The sequence below is a fragment of the Rhincodon typus genome, chromosome 14 (assembly GCF_021869965.1).
Source record: "Rhincodon typus isolate 14 chromosome 14, sRhiTyp1.1, whole genome shotgun sequence".
In the NCBI taxonomy this organism is placed as follows: Eukaryota; Metazoa; Chordata; class Chondrichthyes; order Orectolobiformes; family Rhincodontidae; genus Rhincodon; species Rhincodon typus.
Window position 1 is genome coordinate 32,168,651 of NC_063345.1, and position 19,271 is coordinate 32,187,921.

Below are 19,271 nucleotides of genomic sequence, written 5' to 3' on the forward strand. Positions count from 1 at the left end.
AGGAAGGCCATTTCATCTATTTTGCTCATCTGTCTGAATAATGTGTAACTCACCCTTCAGGGCACTGAATTATAGGAAATTTAGGCAGCATGAGTCTACTTGCACTTATTTTTCTGGTTTGCCTTGTCTTTTTTTCAGCTTTGGGTTTGAAAAGAGTTGTTTTTGGTGAATAGGAACACCAATTAACTTGAAATATGTGCAAATTAAGAGGAACATGGTGGGGCAGAAGTAATGTTTAAATCTCAGACTCCATGTTGTAAACCCGCGTCTAATTGAAATGATTCCAAAATGTTTGACTTCATTAGCTTAGCTAAAATTTCATTCCATCTTGACTTATTTCCAGTTTTTTCTATTGGTTCTAATTTTGTCCTTTACTGCCTTGAGTTTTGCCCTATTAGTTATGGTTATGATCTGTTTTGATGTAGGCTTTACTAGGTTCATATGTCTCTTGTAACTTTCACTTTGAAGATAGTTTTGATACTTTTGGCAAGTATTTATTATAGACACTGGTATGTTGTGTAGGGAGGCAAGTTCTCATTCATAGACAATTTATCAAACAATAGGAAGGAAGTAAATGCGAATGGAAAGTTCTTCAACCTCGGCCATTCCCTGTGATGAGATACAGTGTAGTATTTGGTTGTCTTTTCATTTGAGTCAGTGGGCAAGGCTTAAGAGCAGGGGACATGATGAGAGAAAATTTCTATTCGGCATCATCACTTCAATCTCGTAAACTTAGCATATGGCAAAAAAGGTAACAGTTGAATTCTATCAGAAATAGTAAGAACTGCCGATGCTGGAGTCAGAGATAACACAGTGTGGAGCTAGAGGAACACCGCAGGTCAGGCAGCATCAGAGGAACAGGAAAGCTGACGTTTCAGGTCGGGACCGTTTCTGAAGAAGAGTCCTGACCTGAAATGTCAGCTTTCCTGTTCCTCTGATGCTGCCTGGCCTGCTGTGTTCCTCCAGCTCCACACTGTTATTTATAACAGTTGAACTCTATTGTTTTAATTAGCTTTGGTTCCTAATACAATGAACACACTGTGCAACTTATCACTGTGTCTGGTGCAAAAGGACAAAAGATATTTTGAAATAATTAAGGTGACTTAAGCTGAGGATTAACGATTGGAGTGTTATGTTGAAAAGTGTTGGTCTTTATTGCAATGAGAAATGGAGTACAAAATGTATGGAAGTCTTGCGACAAGTCTACAGGACATGGGTGAAACATCAACGAATGCTATGTTCAGTTTGATTGCCTTATTTAAGGAGGATTTGAGGCAGCCAAGAGATTTACTGAATTTGATTACTGGGGTGAAGGGTTATACTATATGGAAACATTGAGCAGTTTGGGCTTTTACTCATCCAGCATTCAGAAAAACAGCAATGATCTAATTGAAATAAACAGTGTTCTAAAGGAACCTTATAGATACTGAGAGGATGCATTTGCTTCGGGGGAATAGTTTCAGAATATATGGACACATTCAACATGGGTAAGGGGGAGATTTACTTCTCTCAGAAGTCGTGTATTTTGGGAATTTTTTACATCCAAGATCTGTGCAGGTTGGGTCATTGAATATATTCAAGCCCAAGACAAGGAGATTTTTGAACAACAGAGAAGTACGTGCTGTGGAAACAGGCAGGCTTGAGGAGATGAAGCCATGCTCGATCAGTCATGATTTCCTTGAATGGTGGAGCAGGCTTCAGGTGCTGTATGGTGTACTCCTGTTTCTTGTGTTGTTATGAGAAAACTTTATAAAAGTTATCAGAAATGAAAATTAATTCCTGTAGTTTGAATATGCTTGTAGATTGGGAGTTTCTTCTCTCCAACATCTGTTTCCTTCCCAACGGTTGACTTCTTGCTAGAGATGCTATCTCACAGGTATCAGCAGTATTTTAAGACTTTATCTGAGAAACCCGTTTTTGATGTGAGGATTGTTCACTGCAATGGCATTTGGTTGATCTGGATGCCTTGATCAATACTCAAATGCTTCCAGGGAATCACTGAACAATGAAGTAGAGCAGGGTCCCTGGTTGGATGGTTCTCTCCATTCTTTTCACCAATGACTGACCTTCAGCCACCGTCATGCTCTGATGCAGTTGAACCCACTTGTAATTTACCTATTGCCAAAAAAGGTAGTCATTTAAGATAACAGACTTGTGCCGAAGTTGAGATTTTCCTTCTTTGATGTAGCTTAGTCTCTCACTTAGCCATTGGGAGAAATAGATCTGTCTGTACTACAATGAAGGATAAAACTTTACAGATGTGTCTAAATGTGTGAATGACAGTATTTAACACTCCTTTAAAGGTTGTGTTAATTGATCTGTTTGAGATTGCACATTTGTATTTGCATCAAAGCAACATCAGAATTGAGTTAAAGCAGATATGATATTTTCTGAAGATCAAAATCTGCAGCTATAAAAGCAATTGTTCTTTTAAGTCTCATATTTTGCATAGCAAGTGTAAACAGTTCAAGGAACATGGAGGAATGTCAGCACTTTTCAAGATAAGTGTTTATGTAAGAGTTCAAATGAGTTGAAAGGAATTCAGATTTGTACTACCTCTTGATTTTTCTTGAGTTTAATTTTCTTTATGGGCAGATCCTGTTCTGTAGTCATCCCTCACTGTTTATTTTCAAATTCGTAAATGAGGAGGTGAACTGCTTACAGATGTTGACAGCTGAATAATTGTTGGATGCATTTCAGATGAGTAATTTTGCTCACCCTTCTTGTGAAGTTTTTAATTTAGCATCACCTTTGACAGCATTAACAATATTGATAACTCTGTCAAAGGAGGCTTGATAGAGTTGAGTTCACATGAATAGCCTGAAATAGGTGGGAAATATAGAAAATTAATTTTCTCTATGATTATGGCCAAATTAGATTTTAAATGAACTAAGTGATTCTTAAAGTAAATCTATTGTTTCACAATGTTATGTACTGACAAGAAATAGCTTTGAAAGTCAATAGAACATAGAACATTACAGTGCAGTACAGGCCCTTCGGCCCTCGATGTTGCGCCGACCTGTGAAACCAATCTGAAGCCCATCTAACCTAAACTATTCCATTATCATCCATATGTTTAGCCAATGACCATTTAAATGCCCTTAAAGTTGGCGAGTCTACTACTTTTGCAGGCAGGGCATTCCACGCCCTTACTACTCTATGGATTAAATTTTGTCCCTCTAATTTTCAATCTAAAATTAGACCCAGTTTTTGAAGATAACTTGTTGAAACCATTTGAAATGGGAAGTGATGTCACTCATCCAAAGCCCTGCCGACTTTGGTGTGATCGTTTGTTCATGTATGCTGTAACAGTGTCTCTAGAGGTTAATGATTTAATTGTTTTCCAAATTTCTTTTCTTTCGCCTCTTCATCTTAAGTTGTAGATGTAATTTTTTTTGGTTTTCCTTGGAATCTATTTATAGCACCTCTAGACTCCAAGTAATGCCTGAGGAGTGCAGGTGGGTATTTTGTTCACCAGGTCATAAATGGTTGCACTTTTCTATCTTCTTTATCTTTTGCTTGACCACAACATTGTCCACTGCATATTCTGTTAGAACTTTGAAGTTGGTGAGTAGATTTAGTTAAAAGGAACACCAAAGATATTTCAGATTCAGTGAAGTTGCACACCTTGAGTTGCTGAAGTAGAAGCAGCAACAACTCGAGGGATTGGGACCAATTGGAACAATTTCCTCACTGTTGTTTCTATTGGGCAAATGGGAAACAGGGCGAAACTTAGTTTGAACACAAGTTATTTGTAAAGTGTGCCAAATTCATTGAAGATCCACATTTACAGGTAAGAAAAGCATCCTGAGAGAAGAAACATATTTAATTGATGCTGTGTGAGCATTTTTTTAGGCCTTGCTGCAACTAAGAGAAGAGGAACTTTGGGTACAAAGACAAGCTATTTGTGCGCTTGATGCATTTTGTTTGGCAGCATTTTACCAACTTCTTATTTGGAACCAGCATCTGTCACCAAATCTCCCAAGGGAGAGCCTAGAAGACATCAATATTTCCAAGGATTAACTGTGTGGGCCTATTTGCAACCCTGACTTAGGCCATTTTATACAGGTCAGATTTCTAAGGCACTCTCCTTGATGTTGGCAGGTGCTAGTTCATTCTCGTCTAAAGAATCTGTGACCTGTGAATCATCTTACTTCACCGCCCGTTTGATTCTGCAGTGAGGTCTCCTCTTGAGCCAACGAGCCCCTGTTTTGGTGTGCCTTTCTTCGGCTGACACTAACGAAGAGGTTATGACATCAGATCATGGGGCGTCCTCCAGGAGCCTAATCCCAGGGCAGGTATCGTTCGATGCTTTCAGTGCAAAAGTCACTTCCATTTGAAGCATCAGCATCCCTGGATCCCAGGTGCACAAAGGGAATCTTGTAAATGAAGTCAGGTATATTGCTCCCCTTTAAGGAAGTAGTCCTTATTATACCGATAAGGGTATACACCATGTACAATATATTTCGCCATAATCCCTAACCGGGACTTGTGTTTATGGTCCTAATGCTGGATTGACAAAGTTTTTGATCTTTTCTGTGTCTTATATGGTTCATGTCCCTGTATGTCAAAATATTAAGGTATAGTACTAAACTGTACAAATCAGATTGAGATGAATTTTATTCCCTCTAAATTGGTCTAGAATGTCTTGGCTGGGCACCGCAATTGATCTCCAGGCTCCTGAACTATTGTATGAATTGGCCACTGTTTCTGCTCCTGTTTGCTGTCCAGGGACGTTTCCTAGACAGTGCATGACTGTGGATATTGGATGCGAGTGGTTTGGAGTTAGAAATAATACCATCCACAGTAAAATAACTTACATGGTATTGCTGTCTTGGCTTATAAGAATGTTAATTAGAAAGTTTGTTCTGATCACGATCAAACCATTGAAAGTGGTTTAAGTGAAAATGGCATTTTCGCACAGACTGAAAGAATGCTACTTGGTGTTCAGCTGATTTCCACTTTAGAATTGTTTTCATTGTGTAGATGATTAGGGCAAGTGACTATTGACAGTAATATTCTCAATTTAAATAATTTAGAATGGTTTATTGTTTGAATGTTATGATCATGTCTCATGTCCTTATAATCACAATGCACTTGCAACCTGATGTGAGGATTCAGAAGGGAAGCACAATGTTATTGAGCTCAGGTAGAAGTAATGGGAACAAGGTGAAACAGCAGCATGGGGCATGAGCTGGAGAACCGAAGTGGAGACACGAATTTGACAAGACACGAATACTGCCTGTTGGAATTTTCCAGACTTTGTGTCGTACTCAATCATGATGATTGTAAAGTTTACTATCTGATTACTGTGTCTCAGTGGTAGCAGTCTGTTTTCTTTTATTGATGTGATTTCTTGTTTTTTTTAAATTCTTTGGCATGTGGAATGTGCCATCATTTGTTACCCAACCCTAGTTGCTTTTGACCTGAGTGGTTTGCTGGGCCATTTCAGGGGCAGTTAAATGTCAGCCAGATTGCTGTTGGTCTTGAGTCACATTTAGGCCAGACGAAGTAAGAATGGCAGAATTTCTTCCCTAAAGGACATTAGTGAAGCAGATGTATTTTTTTATTATGACAATAAATTGATTGACTAGTTTTCAATTCCATGTTTTCATTAATTGAATTTGAATGCCACCTGATGCTGTGGTCCGATTTTAACCTATGACCTGAACGTATTAACCTGGGCTCTGGATAGTTAATCCCACAGCATATCACTAAGACACCATTTCCCTTTTGTTGTTCATGAACTGCTTAAATAACTTGTATGATTTAGGATTATATAAATTGAAAGTAAACTTCAGGAGCACGTAGCATGTACTTCTCCACTTCCTTCAGTTGATTTTTCAGCCTTTGGTTCAGACTTACATCATTAATGAAGCTAGTTTGTACCAACATAAGTAGACCACACAGCTATGGAAAAAAAAACAATGAAGCACCAGGCATTTTGTCTCTGAAAAATATTACTTCTCATGAAATCACATTTCTCAGCATTTATTGCTGCTTTGTTTCTTGATTTTTATGCATTATCTAGAAAATGTCTACCTGTGGATGACTTACTAAAGAAATGATGTAGTTACATTGCTCCTTTCTCTCAAGGTGCTGACTCCCTACAGAGACTGCAGATCTACAGATTACGACTAATGCTCTGCACGTCATGCTCATTTGCATGTATAGTGAGTCTTGACAGCTTATTTGTGGACGGTATCACAGACTAGTTTGATTGTCTCATTACCTGATACCCAAAGGAGTTTTCCAACAGGTGGTCACTGGATAATGATCAGGAGCAAAAAGTCAAATTATATTGTTTTCCTTCCCAACCCATTTTCAGGTGTTCAGGTCAATTGTAATGCACCAGTAATGTGTTTTTATGTTGCAATATATGTGATGGGATACAGACTTTCAAGTCTATTTCTGAAAAAAAGACCTACATTTTTCAAATACAGCTTTCCATGTCTATTGTTTTGTTCACTTAATTCTGAAAGCCTATATATTGAGTTGGGTATCCAGTTTTTGTCTTCACACTGCATGCATGCATGCTTACTTCTATTAACTTGCCCTTCTGGATGAGGATGGTGAGCCATTCCTACGTGTTAAAGGTATCTATTTTCATTACAATGCTAAAGAAGGGCCTTGATTTTAAATCCTTAATCAGAAATCACAGTGGACTTAACTGAAGTGATGTTATGAATTTGAAAGACAGCAAGCTTGAAAAGTTAAAATATTGGCATTATTTACCACATTTGCTATAATTCAGTGTGTTGCAATAGCCCATAAAGGAAAATATGGCTCTGTTTTCTTAGTAGCTATTCAGTATTGAACTGAAAGTTTCAATTCAGAAGATCTCAACTAATGTAATTGATACTGCTGGCTAAAACAGGAGTAGCCTCATCGGCTTCTGTTGCACCGTTGAGCTGGGAAATCTATCAACTACAGTTTCTGTCCTGCTCCCCCTCTAATGACGGCTTGTGTAGTTATTGGGCCACATGAAAGTAAGTGCCCTTGACATCAAAGCTGCACTTGATAGTGTGGCATCAAAGCTTCTTAGCAATACTGGAATCAATGGAAATTGTGGAAAACTCTACTGCTTGGAGTCATGGAGGAAGATGGTTGTAGCTGTTTGAGGTCAATTAACTTGGTCCCATGGTGGCTCAGTGGGTGGCACTGCTGCCTCACACTGTTGGGAACCTGGGTTTGATTCCAGCCTCGGATGACTCTGTCACATTCTAATTTTCCCTGTATCTGCATGAGTTTACTCTGGGTCCTTCGGTTCCCTCCCACAGTCCAAAGATGTGCAGCTTAGGTGGGATGGCTGTGCTAAATTGTCCATAATGTCCAGGGATGTATAGGTTAGGTGGGTTAGCCATTGGAAATGCAGGGATAGGGCAAGGGTGGATCTGGGTGGGATGCTCTTGGGAGGGTCAGTGTGGACTCGATGGACCAAATGGCCTGTTTCTGCACTGTAGGTATTCTATGATCTCCAACAAGAGAGATTCCTACCATGGCATTGCCATTGCTGAATCTCTCACTACTAACATCATGGGAGTTACTGTTGACCAGAAATTAAACTCAACCTGTCATATGGCTACAAGCAGGGCAGAAGCTGGGAATTCTGTGGTGAGTCACTCACCACCTGTCTGTCCAATGCCCGTTGACTATCTGGAAGGTATAAGTTAGGAGTGTGATGGAATGCTCTCCACTTGTCTGGAAGGGTTTAGCTCCAACAATACGGAATAAGTTTGCTATTGAGAACAAAGCAGACCCTTTATTGGCACCCCGTCCACACCATAAACGTTGATTTCCTTCCCTAGCATCATACAGCGGCAGAAGTGTATACTACACACAATTAGCTGCAGCAACTCTTTAATAGCACCTTCCAAACCCTCAACCTCTTCAACTAATGAGGACAAAGAATAGCAGATAATGGGACTGCTACTATCTCCAAGCCACAGAGCATCCTGACTTGGGAATTATGTTGCTATTCCTTCACTGTTAATGCTTCACAATCCTGGAACTCTCTTCGCCACAGCATTACGAGTGTTCCTATCTCACAAGAACTGCGGCAGTTCAGGACAGCAGCTCATCACCACCATACCTGTGGCAGTTAGGGATGGACAGTAAGTGCTGGCTTAGTGATGACCACGTACCCACGTGGAAACAAAAGAGAGTTGTGCTCTGCAGTGATTTTCTCCCTGCTCACTGTGCAAGTTCACATATAATAAAAATTATTTGGGTGAAGCGGCTTTTGATGCAAGAATTGCATCTAATGGAGAGGAAGTAAAAAATATTGTTTGCAATAAACAAAAGGATATAAATACAGTACTGAGGCATTCTTAAATGTAGAAAATTTCAATTTAGCTTAATAATCAGTTTCTGCAGAGCAAACGATTAAAGAATAGGCCAGTGCTTGAGATGGGCTTTCACTTTAAAACAAAATGGCATTTGAGAGTGCCAATTCTGTTAATAGTCTCCAAATGATTCTTAACAATCCATGTTTATTTGAACTGTTTTCATTTGTAGGGACATGGGCCTTGAATTATTCAGATCCCATGTAATAAGCGATCGGAAGGTTCAAAATAAAACTATTGATGGGATTCTTCTGTTAATTGAGAGAGAAAGAAATGGTGAAGCTATTGATCGTAGTTTGCTTCGAAGTCTCTTAAGTATGCTATCAGATTTGCAGGTAAGATTTGAATCCTTTCAAGTGTATCTAATTTAGTTGTTTTCATTTATAGCAGTTAAATCTATTTTTTGTCTCTTTTAGATATATCAAGATTCTTTTGAACAAAGGTTTTTGGAAGAGACGAATCGTCTATATGCTGCAGAAGGTCAAAGATTGATGCAAGAACGAGAGGTATATAGCATGTTGGCTTTGCCAGCCCAGTTAGAGACATTTGTGTTGAAGTAGCATATTGATGAATAAATACACTGTGCTAAAGAGCTGCAGATATGGTGTTACTTGGATTATTACCAGCACATGGTATATTTTTAGGGACATGGGCCTATAATTGGTTAAATGTCCTAGTAACTAAATGGAAAGTTCAGAATAAAGTATTGATGAGATTCTTCCATTAATCGAGAGGAGAAAAAGACAACTTGTTTGTAGTTTATAAGAAATAAGTTTTTGCCAATGGCAAAATTGTCACTTGAGTAATTTTCCAAAAATGTCCTGGTGAAGGAGGTTCCCCTTTGCTGGTTGTCAAGTTCCTAAATAAATTCAGTTTGGGTCATGTCAGTTGAGAACTTCGTTGACTTTATCACGCAAAAGTGCCTTTAGTTTGGCATAACTCGCAAGTACACTTGAAAATATAAAACAGCGAATGTGGAAAAAGAATGAGATGTGTAAATCTTTGGAGCAGCATGATAAAACTTCATAAATTGAGGGGATTACATAAACAAGGTTTGTATTCTCTAAATATAGTAGAAGGTTAATTCATCATTTCATTGAGCTTTTTATGAATTTGAAAGATGTTGATAAAGCAGGTAAAGTGTATTCTTTGTGCTGATGGGGTCACTAGTACAAGGGTCAGGAGCCTCATAATCAGAGCCAGGTCCTTCAGAAGAAAAGCAAAGAAACATGCCTTCATACAGTAATGGTTTCAAGATGAAACAGTAGGTGCCAGTGCAATAGATAATGGAAAATCTAAGATCAGTAGGTTCTTCACAGCCAAGGGTATGAAGGGATCTCAAGCCAAAGCACGTGAATGGAGTTAGGTTGCAGATCACCAATGATTTCATAGAATGGCAGAGCACAATCAAGGGACTGGTCTACTGTTGTTCCTAATTCCTTGTGACTCATCTACTGAGTAGGCCATACCTGATGAAATCCCATATCAGTTGAGCAGAATCATGATTAAATGCTACATCTATTTTTGATCTATTTTGTACTTCTGGACCACTATTTATACTTAATTTTCCTTTTGAAACAAAGGTATTTAGCAACTATGAAGTACAATTATAAATGACTTGAGTTTTTTATTATTTTACAGGGACCGTTTCAGAAGGAAGTGGGACTTAATAGGAAATTGTAGATGGTGAGGGATCTGAGAACTCAAGGGATTGTATGACTTACTCCTGCTTTAACTTTGTATGTTTGTATGAATACAAGTAATTGTACTGTTACCATGATCATGGCAGTACAGAAGCCACATGAGATGATGATGTCAGGCTTGTGCCTGTCATTACACAGGAGGAATTAAATGAAGATTAAATTAATCCAGTTAAAGGAGACAGGAGAAGAAAATGAGTTGAAGTGGAGGTTGAAATGTCGAAGGATGACCGAAGTATAGTGAAACTACTTTGGGAAGCTGTTCACTCAGAAACTTAACGTTTCAGTGAGAGGGATGCTCAGGAATAGGAAAGGAGAGGGAAGATGCGTGTAGTGAAGTGAGCTGCTTGGAGAGGGTACCAAAGAATTTGAGGTGCTTAGCACCAAATTGACGCTGGGGTTGAGACAGGGAAGATCGTGAATAGTATATCCAAATGGAATATCTTAACTGAGGAAAACGATTATAGTCACCAGTGAATCAAATATTTGTCAAAACCTGGATTTATGGGCCACAACCCAAAATAAGCTTATAGTGTATACTGGCCTTCAGTAGTATTGAGCAAATGATAAAGAATAATTTGTGTAACATGAGACCGCAAGAAGAAATCAGAGCCAGAGGAGACTGGAAGGGAAACGTGAAAGCAGTGCAGATCACCTTTTTCTCTTCATCTCTAAATTCCTGCTCTTCCATTTTTGTTGAATCCATTTTCCATTTCTGTTCCTCCTATTACCCTCACCCAGTGTTCCCATTGTTATTTTTTCTGCTCTGCAGATCTCCAAAATCTGTGTGCAGCAGCAGTTTCTGGAACCATAAACCAATATGTTGGCGTGCCATTTGGCTTGCTTGGTGTCTCCTAATGGTTATGCGGCAGCGCGGATGTGCAGTTTAGAAGGAACTTTGACCCACCTACTTCTCCCTTGTCCAACCAATCATTGCTAAGTCAAATTGGATCGCACATTAAACAACAACAAAAATAGTTGGAACAATCAGCAAGTTTGCAAGATCTATGGATGGAGAAGCAGAGTTAACATTTCACATCTAATATGATAATTGAAAATCCATACTTGACTTGAAACACTAACTCTGTTTCTCTCTTGACAGATGCTGTCAGGCCTACTATGTTTCTCTACCCATACTCTGTGTTTGTTGAAGATTTCTAGCATCTGTAGTATTTTGCTTTTATTGGATCACATATTAGTTCATCCAACAACGCATAGCTAGAGATCAGGTCTGGGATAATTGTGTAACTTAGTGTTGCACTGAACGATTTCTTTTACAGAAAAATGTTGGATTTTCAATTTCAACATGCAATAATCTGTACCAGTGATTGGGATGAACTACTTGGTTCAAGAAATAATTACCTGCTGGTTATTTGGCTAACTTGCATGATCTTCATTCCGTTTAGGTTCCAGAGTATTTGCACCACGTTAATAAACGTTTAGAGGAGGAGGCAGATCGGGTTATCACTTACTTGGATCAAAGCACACAGTACGTACAAATTTTGAACAACTTTGTGTTGTCTTTGCATCTGATGTGCTGTTTAACATAAGTATCCACAAGATATATAGAGGCATCCTTTGAATAATTTCATTTCACCCTTAGGGTGCTAACTCGCTGTATTCTCATTATAGTGACTGTTTTATGGAAATATCCGGTGTTTTGATTCCAAGTTCAGCTGGTTTCACTTACTGCCAGCTGTTTTTCACCACCTGTGTAGACATGCTTTTGATATCTGTCCTAAATGTGCATTTCAGAGCACTAAACACACATCGGTGGTCTTGCATCTATTTTAAAAATAATATTAATTATTGCTTTCAAATCTACACAAGCTGTAATGGGCTGTAGCAGTTGGCGTAAAGGCTTTAGACTAGTGCTGGTGCAAATTGAAATCATTCTATACAAAGTTAGCATGCTTCTAACTGAAATAAGACTTGGATGTAATTTTTGATACTTACTGAGAGAGCAACCCATTGACTGTCAAGATTTTCTTTGGGCTTGTATCTATCTCACATTGATCTATCAAAAATTGGGAATTAACTAAAAAGAAAATACTGGAAATAGCAGGTCTAGCTGTATTTTTGAGGAGGGAAAATGTTGATGTCTCAGGTTTGTGACTTGATAACCAGGAAACAGATCTACAGACGTCCAAAGGCTGAGATTCAGCGAAAACCCCAGAGCTGAACAAACAGATGATGGGTGGAAAAAGTGCACAAGACGCGGAAGTTAGCTGCTAACCACTGTATGGTTTCTTCAGTGCAGTCGAGACTGCCTACTGGCCATGCATGAAAAGAACCATGCCACTGCTGGTCAAGACAAGAGAGGTACTCCTCAAAAACAGGCAGGTAGTCAGTCCCTGTTGGAAGGAGCACTGCGACATGTTTTCCAAGGCCATTGCTATTGTCAACCTCGAAGGAATACAGAGCATATTCGTCCATTTTGGCTGCTCTATCCTGTGCCTACCCCCGATGATACACAACTCACGATCCTAAGCAACAAAATCACTAAAGACCCAATTTGTGTTCTGACTGGAGTCAAGCAAGGCTGTTCATCTACTGATGCTGTTCTCAATCTTTGTTGCTACAGTGCGGTACCTGAACCTCAGTAAGCTCCCCACTTGGATGAAGCTAATCTACAGATCAAGCTGCCTGCAGGTCAAATCCAAGGTCGTTTCTAGTTCAGTGACAAAGGATGAGAGGCCTTGGAATTGACCTGCAGGCAGTAGACTCTGAACGGGTCTCTATCATTGAGCTCCAGTATGCCATAACGCTTGCATTTACGACCCAAGCTCCAAGCCATCATCAGCACGTTCACTGAGGCATTGGATCAAAATCCATGGTGTGACGGCTTGGACAGCATGGATAATTTTTCAAACCTTGGGATGATACTGTCAACGACGGCAGACATTGAGTTTCAACGCAGCCAGTTCAGCCTTCAATTGACTGAGAAAGTGTGTTTGAAGACCAAGACTCAAACCTGACACGGTTTACAGAACAGTAGTGATACCCGGCTTTCTATATGGCTCTGAGTTGTGGATCGTCTACAGCAGGCACATCCAAACTATGCAGAAGTTCCCTAGCTGGTGGATCCACAATATTCTGCAAAACCATTGGCAGGATTGGTACACCAATGTCAAAGGTATCATTCAGGTCCGAGTTCTCAGCGTTGAAGCATTGATCACACTGGTCAGATCTGCTGAATGGACACTTCATTATGCCAGGCACATGACATCTGAAGTAAACACCATACTTGAAACTTTGACAGCAAGTAAGTCCCAATCGGGCGGAGAAGTTGCTCCAGCAACACTCTTAAAGCCTCTTTGATAAAGTGCATTGTTCCCATCAACACCTGGGAAATGCTGGTTGAACACCTTCCGAGCGGGAGGGAAACCTCAGAAGGATCTGTACTTATCACGTCACGTTGCTGATGGCAAGCCGAAGTCTAGCGTTGACTTAATGGAGCACATGCAACTTAGGCATTCCATCCTGGATATTTCTAATCAGAGATGTTATTCCATACCTCTGGAGCAGGTGAGATTTGAACCTGATCCTCCTGCTTTTGAGTTACATGCATTACCACTGCATCTCAAGGGCCCTTCTACCCAATTTCCCCAGCCATCATCTGCCTCACCTGTGATAGACACAGTTTGTCATTCATTGGACTCTTCAGTCTACTAAGAACTCTTTTCCAGTGTCGAAACAAATTGACCACAGGGGACTGCCTAAGAACTGATCTTTTAAATCTGGGAAAAAATATAGTTTTGTGGGTGGGAAGCACAAAAAAGGAAGCATTTGTAATTGGGATTGGGAAATAATAAATAATCCAAACACTGTCAGCCGTAAGGGTCGTAATTTAGATTGACTGCTCGAGATTTTCTATTCATATTGTTCCTTAATTACAGGGGGCCCCGATTTATGAATGCTTGTAAAGCAGACGTTTGTTCTTAAGAATGCGATCCCATGTAAGGGTGTAATTTTAAAGACCAGGCGTATGAGTATTTCCCCATTGTGTTTTGACATGCATACGAGCAGACTCCAGAATGGAACCCATTCACAACCAGCCTGTATTCAGAATTTTTGGTTATGGATTGAGTTTGGGTGGTGATAATGTACTGAAGCTATCAGTACGATATTTCTTCTACATTTTGACAGTCTGCATAATGGTAATAAGAGCAGAAGTGGGCTAATCGGTCTTTTGAACCTTGGTTAATCTGCCTTAATGAATTCTCGCAGTATGCCTTGATTCCCTCAGTATCCAAAAGTTACCAATCTCTAACTTGTATATACTTTAACAATAGAGCAGCTTTCCAGGACAGAGTTTGAGTAAAGATATTTCTTCTCATTGCATTTCTCATTATCTCCTTTCTTTTGCCCTGCCAATTCTCATGAATTTTGTTTCAATGAAATAATTTCTTATTTTTCCTCAGAAATGGAAAATCGTTGCAAATTGCCCTAATTATTTAAATTTGACGTTGTTTATCTACCATATTTTCATATTGCTAATCTAATTTGCCAATCTACCTTTTTAGTTCCTATGATTTAGCTCCCATATCTATGTAATTTGATTTGTTCAGATTTAAGACTCTATTTCTGAACTTCACTAGAAATTCTCATCTTAATGTAAAATTCATCATATTACAGCCATTCTTTCCCAGAGGTTTCTTTGCTGCAGAGTTATTAAATAACTGTTTCGTTGCATTAAAATTCGTCCTACCTTTGTTTTGTGCCTTTGTTTCTTAGTTCCACCCAACTGTTTCTGCATCATGACTTTAAGTTCTGATCCTTTCTGCCTTTATTTCCCCCATTTTTAGTTGTTAGAGCTCCTCTTTTTCATTTTGACAATCTCTTTTCAGAGATTAAAAATTCTGGAATTTTTTTCATTTTTCAATTCTTTCATAATCTTAGTCACTGCAACCTGAGCTTCACAATGGCACTTAGCTAAAACACATGAATTTCTAAATGTGCTATTGATCTATTTATTTTATTGTGAATGCTTTTCAAATTCGGAAGAGTTCCTTTAGCTTGGTTTTTCACTTACTACTCTTTCTTCCATGCATTTAGCCTTCTGATGTTTTTGTCCTTATGCTTTTAGCATGTGGTCTGAACACCATTCAGAGTTTATCATCTCTGAGATTCTGTGTTTTAAATTTGACCTTGGTTTCTTTTGTGCTCTCAGCAAATGCACATTCTTTGTTCAGTTTGTTTTGGGTTCTTGCATGTACAATGATGTTTGGATCTTCATCCTCTCAAGTTGTTTTTCATAGAATCATAGAATCCCTACAGTGTGGAAGCAGGCCCTTAGGCCCAACAGGTCCACACCCCTCCAAAGAGCATCCCACCCAGACCCATTCCCCTAATTTCCCATGTCTAACCCACCTAACCTAAACATCCCTGGATACTACGGGCAATTTAGCATGGCCAATCCACCTAGCCTGCACATCTTTGGACTGTGGGAGGAAACCAGAGCACCCAGAGGAAACCCACGCAAACATGGGGAGAAATTGCAAACTCCACACAGATAGTCGCCCAAGGCTGGAATCGAACCCGGGTCCCTGGCGCTATGAGGCAGCAGTGCTAACCACTGAGCCACCGTGTTGCTCCAAGGAGTTGACTTTACCCTGGCACTTGAAAGGCATCACAGCCATAGGAATTCATGGTTGCAGCTCTGCAGAAAAATATCAAGTCCCTGATCAATGTGTCTTATATCACTGTGTTATTCCTCTCACTTCCGCTTTACCATTGACTGTTTGCTCATACGTTTTATGAACTGCCCTCATCTACACAGGGAGCAAGAACCTAATGTATGTGGGTTAAAACAAAGGCTAAGGCTCCTCCAGCATTGCACCTGGGGTCCTCTTAACTGACTTACAGTCACATCCTCTTGTTCAGGACCATAGAAAATACCTGCTTTATGATCTAACCAAGGCATGTGACTGCCACTTGGATAAAAATGCCAGAGTAGTGATAATCCCTCCACGATATCTTCCAAAACATTGGTCAGTACCTTAATACAATACCTTGGACTTCAGCTGAACAAGTCTGAACTGCATAGATGCAGATGTGATTGTCCAGGATCACAGTGCTGTTCACCGACCCCTGCTTGCTGTAGTTGTGGCACACTACTGCATTGCCGTTACTATCAAACTGTGTTTTATTTATTTAATGAATTAAGGTTTAGCTATTGAATTAATTTTTATTTTATTTCTCAATAAATTAGTTCATTCAAAGGTCCAGTTCGGTTAACTCAAATGTTAACAGCCCAACTGACTCTCCTTGTGCTCTGATGTCACTTTGTTTTCCTGTTAGACTATATCTCCTACATCCTGCCCTGCTGTGCATTTTGCTGATTTACCTACTGTGATTTTTGTGCACATCACCCCTCCCACACCCCCATATTTTCCCTTGAGCTTGAGGAAATAGATTTTGTATTGTGTAAAATGGAAATTGCACATTGTTATAGAATTGATTTTGCTTTCATGATTTTTGTTTCAATTTTAATTTTAGGAAGCCTCTAATAGCTACGGTGGAAAAGCAACTTCTAGGTGAACATTTACCAGCCATTCTTCAGAAAGGTAACCTATATTTCTGGGGATTAATGCAAAAGTATTTTATATGTGGGTTTGTGTACACAACTATGTAGACCTATACTAGTAAGCTTCAATCGAAATAATTTATTCATTCTCTTCTTAGAACTTGATGACAAAGTATCAATTAGATTAAATTTGGATTTACACGAGAATACTTTCTCCATGATGGGATATTTGATTTTGCAATGCTTTTTAATATTTGTCTCAGGCTCAAACAAATGTTCCTAAAACCCTGCAGGCTTAAACAGTCTTCTGGATGAAAACCGAATACAAGATCTTTCACTTCTTTACCAGCTTTTCAGTAGAGTTCGAGGTGGCGTGCAGGTTCTTCTACAACATTGGATTGAATATATAAAGGTATATTAAGAACACTTCTTATAGTAGTTAACCTTCAGTAACTTAATATGAATTAAATAACTTGAACAAGATCGATTCATAGTCAGAGATGTACAGCACAGAAACAGACCCTTCGGTCCAACTTGTCCATGCCAACCAGATATCCTAAATATATTTTGTCCCATTTGCCTGCTTTTGGCTTATATCCCTCTAAACCCTTTTTGTTCATATGTCGATCCAGATGCCTTTTAAATGTTGTAATTGTACCAGCCTCCTCCACTTCCTCTGGCAGCTCATTGCATTCACCATCACCCTTTGCGTGAAAAAGTTTCCCCTTAGGCCCCTTTTAACTCTTTGCACTCTCACCCTAAACCTATGCCCTCTTGTTTTAGACACCCCAACCCTGGGGAGAAGATCTTGTCTGTTTACCCTATCCGTGCCCCTTGCAACGTTATCTCTACAAGGTCACCCATCAGCCTCCAAAGCTCCAGGGAAAATAACCCCAGTCTATTCAGCCTCTCCCGATAACTCAAATGGTCCAACTCTGACAACATCCTTGTAAATCTTTTCTGAACTCTTTCAAGTTTCACAATATCCTTCCTACAGCAGGGAGACCAGAATTGCATGCAGTATTCCAAAAATAGCCTAATCAATGTCCTGTGCAGCCACAACATGACCACCCAACTCCTATACTCAATGTACTGACCAATAAAGGCAAGCATATGAAATGCCTTCACCCTAACAGGAGCATACTGCCTGTAGACTCCTCGATATCTGACTTTTGAAGGCGTCCAATTTTCCAGCTGTCCCTTGACCTGCAAACATCTGCCCCCAGTCAACTTGTGAAAGTTCTTACCTGATACCGTAAAAATTGGCCTTCCTCCTATTTAGAACTTCAACTGTCCATGATCTGGTCTATCCTGTTCCATCGCTATTTTTAAACTAGTAAAATTATTGTCACTGCCCCCGAAGAGCTCCCCCACTGACACCTTAGTCACCTGCCCTGCTTTAGTCCCTAAGCGTAGGTCAAGTTTTGCACCTTCCCTAGTAGGTACATCCACGTACCAAATCAAAAAATTTTCTTGTACACACTGAGCAAACTTCTCTCCATTCAAGTCCTTAACACTATAGCAGTCCCAGTCTATGTTTGGAAAGTTAAAATCCCCTACCAAAACCACCCTATTATTCTTACAGATAACTGAGACCTCCTTACAAATTTGTTTCTCAGTTTCCCGCTGACTACTGGGGGGATCTATAGTGCAATCCCAGTAAGGTGATCATCCCTTTCTTGTTTGTCAGTTCCACCCAAATAACTTCCCTGGACTTATTCCCAGGAATATACTCCCTAAGTACAGCTGTAATGTTATCCCTAATCAACAACATCACCTCCCCTCCTTTCTTGACCCCCTTTCTATCCTTCCTATAGCATCTCTCCCCTGGAACGTTAAGCTGCCATCCCTGTCCATCCCTGAGCCTCGTCCCTGTAATTGCTATGATATCCTAGTCCCATGTTCTCAACCGTGTCCTGAGTTCATCTGCCTCACCTGTTAGGCCTCTTGCGTTGAAATAAATGCAGTTTAATTTATCAGTTCTGCCTTGCTGTCTGCTATGTTCCTGCCTGCCCTGATAGTTTGATTTGCTCCTTTTTACAGCTGTACCAGTCTCAGACTGATCTCTTTCCTCACTATCTCCCTGGGTGCCACCCCACTCATTACTAGTTTAAATCCTCCTGAGCAGCTCTAGCAAATCTCCCTGCCAGTGTATTCGTCCCCTTTCAATTCAGGTGCAATCCATCCTTCTTATACAGGTCACTTCTACCCCAGAAGAGATTCCAATGATCCAGAAATGTGAATCTTTCTCCCCCGCACCAGCTCCTCCAGCCACGCAGTCATCTGCTCTATCCTTCTATTCTGACCCTCATTAGCTTGTGGCACTATGAGTAATCCAGATATTACTACCCTTGATAACCTCCATTTTAAATTCCTGCGTAGCTTCCTATATTCTGTCCTCAGAATCTCATCCTCTTACTCTGTCATTTGTTCCAATGTGTACAACGTCCTCCTGCTGGCTGTTCTCCTCTTTGAGAATATTCTGCACCGTCACTGTGATATCCTTGATCCTGGCTCCAGGGAGGCAACGCATCATTCTGATGTATCGCTGTCCCCCACAAAAACGTCTGTCTGTGCCTCTGACTAGAGAGTCCCCTATCACAGCTGATTGTTTGGAACCTGACATATACCCCTTGTTACATTAGAGCCAGTGTTGGTATTAGAAACCTGGCTGTCAGTGCTACATTTTCATGAACA

The 19,271-nt window shown here is 39.9% G+C and overlaps 1 protein-coding gene across 1 annotated transcript in view; it reads left to right on the forward strand.

The window, feature by feature from the left end:
- The window catches only part of cul4b (cullin 4B), a 74,803-nt gene that overhangs the window by 19,042 nt on the left and 36,490 nt on the right, over positions 1-19,271 (forward strand). Inside the window, exons 6-10 of the mRNA XM_020519771.2 lie at positions 8,518-8,680; positions 8,762-8,851; positions 11,452-11,534; positions 16,547-16,614; positions 16,868-16,986. Coding sequence (XP_020375360.1) covers positions 8,518-8,680; positions 8,762-8,851; positions 11,452-11,534; positions 16,547-16,614; positions 16,868-16,986 — 523 coding nt within the window. The remainder of the gene's footprint in view (positions 1-8,517; positions 8,681-8,761; positions 8,852-11,451; positions 11,535-16,546; positions 16,615-16,867; positions 16,987-19,271) is intronic.